This window comes from Brassica napus, chromosome C6, assembly GCF_020379485.1.
Source record: "Brassica napus cultivar Da-Ae chromosome C6, Da-Ae, whole genome shotgun sequence".
Classification (NCBI taxonomy): Eukaryota; Viridiplantae; Streptophyta; class Magnoliopsida; order Brassicales; family Brassicaceae; genus Brassica; species Brassica napus.
Window position 1 is genome coordinate 14104081 of NC_063449.1, and position 12744 is coordinate 14116824.

Genomic DNA, 12744 nt, shown 5'->3' on the forward strand with positions numbered 1-12744 from the left:
AATCACTAACTTCAGAGGGTCATGTATTTTTTTCACTCTTTTGTGAAAACCATCAGCCTTTTCTGTGCAGATAGATTATTTCAGATGTTCGGGGACAGCAAGGTGTGAGGCTTTGGTCTTGTCCATTCTCTCCTCAACTGGTTCCAACTCAATCATGCGCCTTGGCAGTTCGTTCAACCATGATTTTCGATCTATATAAGGTGGCACTACAAGAAAAACGGTTTTGATAGCAGTATAGTATAGTGTTTTTTGCCTTTCTGCTATGGTTGATATAACCATTAGTTTTAGATAGCGTTTGTATATTTGGAAACGCTACGATAGAGTGGTATATTTGGAAATGCTACGATAGAGTATGTTTAATAGCAAAACATAACTAAAACGTTATGTTTGTCTTTTTGAATCTAAACCCTAAACAAGTTTTTAAACCCTAAATTCTAAACACATACTTTAAACTCTAATATTTTAACATCAAATTTTAAGTTTAACCTCAAATATTAAACATAAACTGAAAATTATTTCTTTTTAAAAAATTAGTCTCATATCTCAATACCCCAAACCTTTAACCCTAAAACTCTATATTCAAACCTCTATTCTAAACTCTAAACTTGATATCAAAATTCTAAATAGAAACTTTTCAGAATTTTCAATCTTATCAAAATTGGGTTTGAGTATATACATTCAAACTTTAACCTAGAATCTTAAACTCAAACTCTAAACCTTATATACTCAAATCTTATATTATAATATACCTCGAACTTTCAATTTAAGACCTTAAAAATAATTTCATTTTACATCTAAACTAAATTATTATATTCTAAAATATGATGATTAAAAATTTTGGACTTGGACTAATGGTTCCTAAAGTTATGATCCACTAACCTGTTTTCTGATTGGTCAATGTGGGGTGACAAAGATCTTTACTTTCAGCCTTTGATTTATGTTCATCCAACGGCCACAGTTAATTAATCATTTTTTTTCTAATTTATTTCTCTGTCTCAGATTTTCTTCTTTCCTTTCAATTTTGTTCTTCTTTCCTTACGCCATCACCATCTTCATCTTCTTCATTTCAGTGTCTCCTCGCATCTCTCTTTCTTATTCTCTAAACCACCACCACCACATCTCTTCTTAGTCTTACTCTTCTTCATATGGCGGTTGACTCCGAGGAAGGACGAATGAGAAGAGAAGATAACATGGTCGAGATCTGGAAATCCAAGAGTAAGAGAGCTTTTGCTCAAGAAGCGGCGTGAAGGTCTTCAATCCACACAGAAACTTCAATACGTTTCTTCTCCATTGCTTCTGATTCATCCATCGAGAATAAGGTAAAAATCAATATAGATCTGAAACCGATTTATAGGGTTTATAACTGATTTAATTGCTTTAATTTTTGATTAGTTGGAGAGCTTGCTGTCTATAGTTGGTGGAGTATGGTCTGAGAATAGAACCTTGAAGATTGAGACAAAGGTGTGGCAGAGAGGATAGATAAGCCGGAGACGAATTTGACGGTTGTGTATGTGACGATCTTAACAGTGGTGAGCCGAAGACGAGCTCAACGACAGTGAGTGGGAAGAGTCGTGGTGATTCCGTCGCCGTCTCCGGCGTGGAAGGAAAGAAGAAAGAGACACGAGGACTTGGTCTTCACAGCAAATGGTGGTTGACGGCGGCGGAGTTAAGAAGCTTGAAGGCGGCATGGTTTTGTTATTAAGTTTAGTTAGCAAATAGGTTTAGGTTCAAGCTTTGTTTACTTTTGGTTTATTTTTTTACATGTAAACCAGTTTTAGTTTATTAATAATTCAATTAAAAAATTTAAAAATATCTTTTTATATTTTCCAATAGTGTAATAATAACAAAAAAAATACACTATTAAAGAATATTTAATTGCATACAAACAAACCCTATAGTATATGACAATAAGATAGCAGCGCGAAAAACCGTTATCTAATGTGTCTGAGCTACTATGACGGGCGATGATACAACGCTTCAAAAACCGCTATGGTATTTATAGATAGCGTTATTCGTCTGCTAAGAAAAGCTTTTTTTTTCTTGTAGTGTGGGTACCAATTGATACTAGCCTTTAGTGAAGTATCCAGATCTTTTCCCACATGGTGCCGATCGACATCAAGCTTCAATTTCGAGTCATGGCCCAAATTTTGAAGTTGTTCTTCATCCTTTATCTCCAAGAAATCTTTCATAGTGATTTTTCTATTCAAATCTAAATTTTCAGACTTCATATTCTAGCTCCAAGAAATCTTCCAAGGTGATTTCTTTATTCAAATCTAGGGCAAGATAACAGCTTGATCTATGGGTGCTTTTAAGGAGTGTCGACTGACATGGGAAGATTCACTACAAGAAAACGTAGCAGTAACAACGGCGGTTTACGACGAAATTATTTCCTCGTAACTTTACATGGGCTTTACAACGCAATTACGACGAGACATTATTTCGTCGTAAACTCCATGGTAATTTACGACGAAAGGATTTCGTCGTAAAATCAATGTAAGTTTACGACGAAAGTACGTGGAATGCGAAATAGTTGTAAACGTTACATCGACATTACAACGAATCATGTTACCGTTATATAAAGGTGAAAACGTGTATTCAATGTGCTTTAACTTACCTAAATTCGTTGTAAAGTCGTTGTAAATGTTCCATGTAAAATCCATGTAAAACTTTTCTTGTAAAATCATTGTTATATTTCTCTATATATATATGTCATTTCCCACAACTCTCTTCTTCACAACACACAACTCTCTTCCTCTCGAACCTGATGGCGTTTAGACTCTGTTCCTCATTCAGCCACCAATTACTATTTCGAAGATGACGATAGGGAACATGAGTCATTCGTCTGTCTGCCAATTCAGTGGAGCGACAAGGAGAAGTGGACGGAAGTGCAGTTGGTTTATACTTGAAAGGAACCTCCGACCATCGTCAAAGGTTCCTCTCAAGTACAAACCAGCTGCACTTCCGTCCACTTTCTCCTTGTCATTCCACTGAATTGGCAGACAGACGAACGACACAGGTTCCTTATCGTCGTCTTAGAAATAGTAACTGGTGGCTTAACAACGCAATTACGACGAAACCAACGAAACCAAATTTCGTCGTAAACGCCATGTAATATTACGACGCAAGTACGTCGAAAAGTAAACTTTACATCGACATTACAACGAATCATGTTACCGTTATATTTAGGTGAAAACGTGTATTCAATGTGCTTTAACTTACCTAATTTCGTCGTAAATTCGTTGTAAATAATATGTTAAAACCATGTAAAATCCATGTAAAATATTCCTTGTAAAATCGTTGTTATTTTTCAACTACCCAACTCGAAAATTTCTCTATATATATGTCATTTCCCACAACTCTCTTCCTCACAACACACAAACGGGAGAAAAAAAATCCGAAAAAAAATCAGAAAAAAAAAGATTTGAAAAAAAAATCTAAGAAAAAATGGCCGGTGGCGGTAGTATTTACGAGTTACGGAGTTGGATGTATTTGCACAAAGATTCCGACGGGAGGGTGACAAACGCATTTCTGAGCGGGCTAGAGACATTCATGCACCAGGCGGGCTGTACACCGATCACACAGGAAAGCGGTAAGATGTTCTGCCCCTGTCGGAAATGCAAGAATTCAAAATTTGCACGTAGTGAAACTGTATGGAAGCATTTAGTAAACAGAGGATTTACACCACAGTACTACATTTGGTATCAACATGGAGAGGGTTATGGGGGAAATGAAGCTAGTAGTAGTAATAATAATTTTGAGGATGGTCATCATAGTGAAGAACCGAATCATTTGCATAATGAATATAATTATCATCAAGATCATGAGCAGATGGTAGATCATGATAGGGTTCAAGATATGATTAGTGATGCATTTTTAGAAACAACTACAACAATAGCTGATGGAACTGGAAATGTAGAAGAACCTAATTTGGATGCAAAAAGGTTTTATGAAATGCTAGATGCTGCAAATCAACCAATCTACACTGGTTGTAGAGAAGGTCTCTCTAAATTGTCTCTAGCAGCTAGGATGATGAATATTAAAACGGATCATAATTTACCTGAGAATTGCATGGATGCATGGGCGGAGTTGTTTAAAGAGTATTTGCCAGAAGACAACGTGTCTGCTGAATCTTATTATGAGATTCAGAAATTGGTTTATAGTCTTGGGTTGCCTTCGGAGATGATTGATGTTTGCATCGACAACTGCATGATCTACTGGAAAGAAGATGACAAGTTAGAAGAGTGTCGATTCTGCAAAAAACCACGATTCAAACCGCAAGGCCGTGGGAGGAATAGGGTACCGTACCAAAGGATGTGGTACCTACCAATTACAGACAGATTGAAAAGATTATATCAATCTGAGAGGACTGCTGCATCGATGAGGTGGCATGCGGAACATGTCCAGAGAGATGGTGAGGTTGCACATCCATCAGACGCAAGAGCGTGGAAACATTTCAACAAGGTACACGCAGATTTTGCTACAAATATTCGGAATGTCTATCTTGGGTTATGCACCGATGGATTTTCTCCATTTGGAATGTCTGGTAGACAATATTCTTTGTGGCCAGTCATTCTTACGCCGTACAATTTACCGCCGGATATGTGCATGGAACAAGAATTTCTATTTTTGACCATATTAATCCCTGGGCCGAAGCATCCAAAACGGTCTCTTGATGTTTTTCTTCAACCGTTGATAGAAGAGCTAAAGCAATTGTGGTCAGAAGGGGTGTGGACGTACGATTGTTCCTTGAAAAACAATTTTACGATGCGAGCAGTTCTGCTGTGGACGATAAGTGATTTCCCTGCTTATGGGATGTTGTCTGGCTGGACAACACATGGAAGATTATCTTGTCCATATTGTCTTGGATCGACGGATGCTTTTCAACTGAAGAATGGTAGGAAGAGTTGTTGGTTTGACTGTCATCGTCGCTTTCTTCCACTTGCCCATCCGTACAGAAGAAATAAGACATTGTTTCGGCACAAAAAAATTGTCAGAGACGGTCCTCCTCCATATCTCACCGGCCAGCAGATCGAAGCAGACATTGATTATTACGGAGCTCAGGAAACAGTTAAAGTTGGAGGAAATTGGCATGTTCCTGGAAATATGCCTGATGGATATGGTGTGTCTCACAATTGGCATAAGAAGAGTATATTTTGGGAGCTACCCTATTGGAAGGATCTTCTCTTACGCCACAATCTGGATGTCATGCATATTGAGAAGAACTTTTTTGAGAACATCATGAATACATTACTTAACGTCCCTGGGAAGACAAAAGATAACAAAAAGTCAAGGATGGACTTACCTGATATTTGCTCAAGAAGTGAGTTACATATCAAGAGCAATGGAAACGTTCCTGTTCCCATCTTCCGGTTGTCATCAGAAGCCAAAACAACCTTGTTTGACTGGGTTGCATCAGAAGTTAAGTTTCCTGATGGTTATGTTTCAAATCTGTCAAAATGTGTTGAACGAGGTCAAAAGTTCTCCGGAATGAAGAGTCATGATTGTCATGTGTTTATGCAACGACTTCTTCCATTTGCTTTTGCCGAGCTCCTTCCAGCAAATGTCCATGAAGCACTTGCAGGTAATTATAAAACGTTAATATATATACATATGTTATGAAATGTTATTAATTTGATTACTTTTGCAATATACAGCCATCGGCGCTTTTTTCAGAGATCTCAGCACACGTACGTTCAAGGAAGAAGTCATCGAACAACTTCATCATAACATTCCGATCATATTGTGCAACCTGGAGAAGATATTTCCTCCTTCATTTTTTGACGTCATGGAGCATCTAGTTGTCCACCTACCATATGAAGCATTGCTTCGTGGACCTGTTCACAACGGATGGATGTATCCGTATGAGCGACAGATGAAACATTTGAAGGGGAAAGCAAGAAATCTTGCAAAGGTGGAAGGTTCAATAGTTGCGGGAAGTTTGACAGCCGAAACATCTAACTTCACATCATACTACTTTGCTCCAACTGTTCGTACGAGGAAAAGAGTTCCTAGAAGATATGATGATGGTGGAGTACCGACATCATATCCAATTGATGGTGTTCCTGACATTTTCTGCGAAATTGCAAGGTTTGGTGGTAAAACGAAAGAAGTATGGTGGTCATGTGAAGAGGATAAACATAGTGCCCACACTTATATTCTGCTCAACTGCGAGGATGCAATGACCCGTTACTTTGAAAGGTAAATATTTTTGTGAATGTTAATTATATGAATTGCAGTTAATTATGTATGACTTGATTATTTGTTTAATTTGCAGCATGTTTGTATCTCAAGTTGAAGAAGCAATACCAGGAATATCTGCAACTGATGTGGACACACGTAAAGATAAGCACTTTGTCAAGTGGTTAAAATCACAGGTACGTAATATATCTCATACATTGATTAATTAAGTAAGTGTTTTGATACTTCAATATTAATTAAGAATAACTGCTTTTTGCAGGTTGATTACGACGATCCTTATTATCCCGTATGGTTTCACGAATTGGTTCAAGGTCCAGTTGCAAAGGTCACCACATCACCTATGTATTTCACACGAGGATTTACCTTTCACACATACGAGTATGGGAGACATCGGGCAACGAGTAACTACGGAATATGTGTGAAAGGTGAAACGGACTTTTACGGGATCTTGCAGGAGATTATTGAAGTGGAATTTCCGGGGTTATTGAAGCTAAAATGCGTCCTCTTCAAATGTGAATGGTTCGATCCTGTTGTGAACCGAGGGATTCGGTATAACAAATTTGGTGTTGTGGATGTCAATTTTGGGAGAAGATACAACAAATTTGAGCCTTTCATTTTAGCTTCACAAGCCGAGCAAGTAAGCTTCCTTCCTTATCCTCGGCTTCGAACTTCCGGGATAAACTGGTTAGCTGCTATCAAAATTACACCTCGTGGACGCATTGTCGCTGGAGAAGAACCGCCCTTGCAAGAAGAAGACGCTATCAATGAAGTTGAGGTACCAGAACAACCAACTGATGAAATCCTTTTGATCGACCCGCAAAACTTTCAATATGAAGATATTCCCGAAGATGCGACAGATGAAGCACGTGAAGACGAGTTCGAGAGAAGCGACGATGATGATTGTAATGATAGTGATGAGAACGAAAACGATTTAGAGTGATGTAATATTGATGAGAACGAAAACGATTTAGAGTGATGTAATATATGTCTCTGATGTTGTATTTCTCTATTGTAACGTATGTTTAAAGAAATATTGTTTTTTTACCATCCTAATGTATGTGTAACAAATGTTGTTTTATATAATATGTATTTGTGTTAATTTTAAAAAAATTATTTGGAGTTTTAGGGTTTTAGAGTTTAAGTTGGAGAAAGAGCACAAAGTAGTAGAGAAGAAGAGATATGATGTTAGATGATATGTGACTTTGGGGTTTAGGGATTTCATTCTCGGTGTTTAGGGTTAAGCGTTGTAAAATCGTCGTAAACCGATTTTTCGATGTAATTTCGTCGTAAATGGAAAAACGCGGGCCTGGTAACTTCGTCGTAAACGTGGGCCTTGTAAATTCGTCGTAAACCAATGTTTCGACGTAATTTCGTCGTAAATCGAAAAACACGGGCCTGGTAACTTCGTCGTAAATTAAAAAACACGGGCCTGGTAACTTCGTCGTAATGTTACGAGGAATTTACGAGGAAACCGTTTTTATATATATGGGAGAAGTCTTTCAGACGAGCACTGCTCGTATCTTCCTCCCTAACTCCTCTCCCCCTTTAAGGTAACTTTCTCTCTCTATCTTTTTTTTTTTTTTTTATAGTTTAGGTTGTTAGTTTAGGTGATTAGTTTAGGTGATTAGTTAACGGAATTAGTTTAGATGATTAGTTTAGAAAATTATTTTAAACAATTCGTTTAGGATATATATTAATTTAATTTTTTTAAATTTTCTAGATGGCTCCTAGACCGAGACCAGCAGCTCCTGCACCTACGTATGCGGATTTGTTTGGCGATGGATCTTCCTCTAGCGGTCCATCGTCTTCTTCCGGGACAGTTCCAGACTCTCACACATCTCGGAGAGTTCCTTCGACCCCTCCTCCTCTTCCATCTCAGATGCCTCCCCCACGAGCTCCACCTGTCGCCCCGGATCAGCCTGCCCCACCGGCTGCAGTTCATCCCGATTTGCGGGTGCCAGCTCATGCACCATTCGCAAGATACACCGTCGAGGATTTGCTTGCCCAGCCCGGACGAGAGGGTTTACACGTTCTGGACCCCGATAGACCCCCGGGTACTTATTGGTAAGTACATAAAATTATTAATTTTAAATTTAAAATCTTTGATCAATTTTTTTAACAAATTTGTTATATTTGCAGGTTTGGGGCTAACAACCGTGTTAGCCGGAGCGTTTCAGAGACGATGAAGGGATATTATGACGGCCCTTATCCCAACTGGACCATGACTCCCGATCACGTCAAGACGACGTGGTTTAAATGTTTTGCGGTAATTATATTTACATATTATTAATATTTATATTGTTAATTAAATAATTATTATTTTTTTTTCTAATCTTTTAAAATGTTTGTTTTTTCAGCAAAGGTGGAACTGGTCCGTAGGAATCACCGAGAGGGTGAAGAGCGAATTTATTGCAAAGGCGAAAACTCGTCTTTGCAACACCGTCTCCGATTGGAAGGACAAGTGGGAGATTTACGGCTATGAGGGGAAGCCGAGCGGGGTCACAAAGGAAGCATGGGATGGCCTCATCACCTATTGGAACGAACCCAGCTCCATCCGCAAAGCCAACTCCTGCTCCGCTTCCCGAAGAACGAGGGATAAAGATGGCCATTTGCCCATGGTTCATAGATCCGGCCAAAAACCCCATGCCGGAATTCGTCTCGAAGCTGTAAGTTTTATTTAAATTTATAATTTTCATTATTTTAAACTTGTATTTATTAATTATATTTAATTTATTTATTATTGTTGTTTATTAGTTGGAGAAGACGGGAGTTTTGCCATCTCTCTCGGACTTATTCAAGATGACTCACGCCTCACCAGATGGGGTTTTTGTGGATCCTGCATCCGAGAAACTCTTCAACGCTGTGGCGTCTCGGGTTGAAGAGCAAGAGACGCAACTTACCCAACAGTCTGCAGATGGATTACCCGTCAAGTTGTCAACCGTAGAGGTCGACCGGATCTTCGAGGAGGTAAAATTTAATAATTTTAATTTTTTTTCTTTATTTTATTATTAACTCTAAATACGGTTTTATATATATACATATAGGTGGCTCCTAGAAAGAAGGGAAGGACGGTTGGAATAGGTTCCGTTAACGAAGTTGCAAGGGCGACTTCGTCATACTATTCGAGACGGGACCAGGACAACGACCGGATGCAGGCTCGCATGGATACCCAGCAGCAGCGTTTGGACTCTCTCGAGGGTTTGCTGGATGTGATGGCGGTGGGAAATCCAACTTTGCAGAGAGCTTTGGCGGAGAGACGAGCAGCTCTCGGGATGAGCCAGCCGGATCCCGAAGCAGGAACGTCTACAGACCCGAACCCCTCAGCCAACTACTTCGATGACCATGATGTTGGCCTTTAGTTTCCTTTTTTAATTTCTTTTGTTTTGTATAAAAAATTTAAATTCTATTTAATTAATGAATTTATAGTTTTTTTTAAAAAATTATTTGGTTTCATATTTAATTTTATTTCAAATATTTTAAATTTTAAAATTATTGTTTTATAAAATTTATATAATTATTATAATTAATTAATATTTTAAATATGGAGATGTAAATTCGTTGTAAAATTCCACGTTAAGTCCTCGTAACGTTTACGAGGAATTTACATGAAGTCGTTGTAAAGTCCTCGTAAAATTTACATCGACTTTACGTGGAAGCCTTACGTGGCTTTTACAACGAACTATTACGAGGTATTTACATCGTCATTTACGAGGGCATTACGACGAATAGTTTCCTTCCGCTTTACGAGGAATTGACTTCCTCGTAAACGTAACTAGGACTTTACGACGAAACCTCCGTTACGACGAGCGTTTAACAACGAAACGCGTATCGATGTTAATTCGTCGTAAAGCCCCTATTACGACGAATTTACAACGAATACCGCTCTCGTAAAAAATATGTTTTCTTGTAGTGATTGTATTGATCGACACTGAGATTGGATCAACAGTACCAGCTTCGTCCACTCCGCTCAGTTCTCCAAATCCATGATGTTCATTTCCTTTTTCCATAATAAGGTCGACAATCTGTCTTTGGTTCATATCTTGCATCTGCATAACATCATTTGTCTATATCTGGCTTTTTGAAATGAGTGTTCAAAATTTCAAATTCTCCAATGACATTGATTGCAATGAACAACTTTTTTGCCCTCGCGACCTTTAAACATAATCTGAGCACAAAAACCATATATTTTTATATGAAAAGACTATTCTATTACTTAAACTATAAATGGTTTGTATTTTAAAATTTCTAATAGAGATAACAATATGTAAAAAGAAAGCTAATCTCCGATTTTCTTATCACACACATAGCACAGTTCCAAATATAAACAGTTACGAATGTATTACTTCAAAAATATAATTAAATAACTAAGTAAAAGACTAATAATAATTATTTGAAAATATATTTGACAATTTAGTTGATAGATATTTAGAAAATTTTTAAAAGACTAATAATAATTATTTCAAAATATATTTGACAATTTAGTTGATAGATATTTAGAAGATTTTTAGATCGTATATGCTGAAATTTAGTTGAAAACATATATATTTTCAGTAGAGACAAATATAAAATCATTAAAATTGTGGTAAGCCATGAAATTATCTAAATTTTATCTCCTGTTTATAAAATAGTTATAAAAATCCATTTTTGTGGTAAATAAAGTTTTTGTTGTTGGGATGATGGAAAGAAAATTGTAAGCGTCGTTATTTTTTGTTGTGCAGAACCGAACTCTTCGCAAGTTAACTTGCGAGTTTGATGGGGCTTACAAGTTGGGATAATTAACTTTATTGGATATAAAATCAAGAAATCAAAATCGGTAACTAAATCGAGAATTGAAAACCATAACCATCTCTAATTTATTTCTCCCCAAATCCATGAAACAATAACAGAATAATATTTCAACTGAATTAAATGGAAGGATTAAAAAACTACGCTAAAAGATAAACAAAAGAAGAAATCATCATGACGATTAGGAAGAGTTTTGATACGGACATATTTTCCATTCCAGATTTAGATGGCGAAGGAGCAAACATAGCAGGTGACGGAGCAGCAAGTGTCGGTGGTGATTGTATAATTGTTGGTGATGAACCGGGTTTAGCGGCAGATGAATGGCTACATGCAGGTGAAGGAACAGACGGTGATGTTGTGGATATTGAGGGGGATGAACCGGAAGATGGTGTAGTTGTCGGTGGTTTCGAAGGAGATACTGCATATATACCATTAATAGAATATCATTTCAACAGTTTAAATTTAATCATTAAAAAAATAACAATATATCTTATTCCAGAAGTGCAGTTTACTAGTGAAAAACTTGTTCGTCGTGATAGTTGAGAATCATTCAATTTTTTTTTTAAGCGAACCATAATCATTAGAGAAAGAAAGAAAAAATAAGATACCACAATGAGGATCGATGGGGATGTTACAAGTAGAAGGCATTGCAAGAGCTCTATTGTTAATCAAATCAAACCCCATTGCACGACTACTCTCCAACGCAACGCATAGACAGCTAGAGTTATATTCAAGAACAATTTTAACCCCTTCGCAGCATGTTTTAGTAGGACTAAGATCAGTTGATCCAACTGTCAAAAAGGAAAGACAATCAAACATGCCGTAAACTACTGTGGAACAATCATTGTTTGATGGTTCAGATGGAGAGGACACAGGTGACTCTGACGGCGACATGAATGCAGCGGCATCGCATGTGGATAGAAGTAGTAATACATTAGATAGAACAAGTAATTGCTTCATTTTTTTTGTTCTTCTCTTTTGTTTTAAGTTTGATTTGTTTTCTTTAACCTTTTTACTTGGAGATCAACAACTTCTACGTCTATATATAAGGTTACGAAAGAATATAATTATTAGGTGTAGCATATTCTCTTTTCGAATTTAAAATAGTTATTGTTATTTAAAATTTTGTTTTTATATTAAATAATTTAAAAATATTACTAGAATTTGACTTGTTTGTGCCGTTATTTTTTCCATTCTTATATTTGTTTGACTTGGGTTTATAATAATTATTTTAATATATTGTTCACATTTTGGTTTTATATGTCGCGTATTGTTTTGTTCATGTATTTTGTATTAATATATACTAGTTTATGTTTTTAGTTTTTACTTTTATTTTTTTATTGACAAAATCACGTTCTATTACTCATACTTGAGATGGTTCAGGTAACTAGGCCGAAATTAAATAAACAACAAAACATATGTTCCTATGAAAGGATCTTAGCTAAATGATATGTAGTTTCATTCTGCTCCCTATGGATATATGTGATTTTGAAATCTTGAAACATGCTCTTGAGGTCTTTAATTTCCTTCGACTCCATTGAGAAGCTCGGCCATGACTCAGGATCCCCTACCATTGTTATTAGCTCTTTGCAATCCGTACCAAAGTGTTGCCACATCGAACGATGCAACATGTTCTCCATAGCTCATTGAAGCGCTCTAACTCCATATGCAATGGAGATTTTCTTCGTCTTATATTTCTTGTACCCATGAGTTCTGTCCGAACATCACAATGAATCAATGTCCATCCACATTCACTGTATA

The 12744-nt window shown here is 36.9% G+C and overlaps 1 protein-coding gene and 2 long non-coding RNA genes across 3 annotated transcripts; 2 read left to right on the top strand and 1 right to left on the bottom strand.

Moving 5' to 3' along the window:
• Positions 1-964: 964 nt before the first annotated feature.
• On the top strand, positions 965-1814 carry LOC106404521. The gene is made up of 2 exons (XR_001281000.3): positions 965-1319; positions 1393-1814. It is a non-coding gene; the product is annotated as an uncharacterized LOC106404521 (long non-coding RNA).
• A 6279-nt stretch (positions 1815-8093) lies between these two features.
• Positions 8094-8781, top strand: LOC125588969. The gene is made up of 2 exons (XR_007325157.1): positions 8094-8262; positions 8338-8781. It is a non-coding gene; the product is annotated as an uncharacterized LOC125588969 (long non-coding RNA).
• A 979-nt stretch (positions 8782-9760) lies between these two features.
• On the bottom strand, positions 9761-12019 carry LOC111206692 (non-specific lipid transfer protein GPI-anchored 23). Its single transcript, XM_022703928.2, has 2 exons — positions 11592-12019; positions 9761-11401 (listed from the first exon to the last, which is right to left on the bottom strand). Exons 1-2 carry the CDS (start codon positions 11941-11943, stop codon positions 11124-11126), a joined length of 630 nt encoding a protein of 209 aa, XP_022559649.1. The 5' UTR covers positions 11944-12019; the 3' UTR covers positions 9761-11123.
• Positions 12020-12744: the final 725 nt, after the last annotated feature.

What these genes read in the sequence shown, in the direction of transcription:
- LOC111206692 (XM_022703928.2), bottom strand. Translation starts at nt 11,943, where the DNA reads ATGAAGCAATTACTTGTTCTATCTAATGTATTACTACTTCTATCCACA. An exon ending in CCCCATCGATCCTCATTGTG is followed by an intron (nt 11,402 to 11,591) that starts GTATCTTATTTT and finishes GTATATATGCAG; the next exon opens with TATCTCCTTCGAAACCACCG.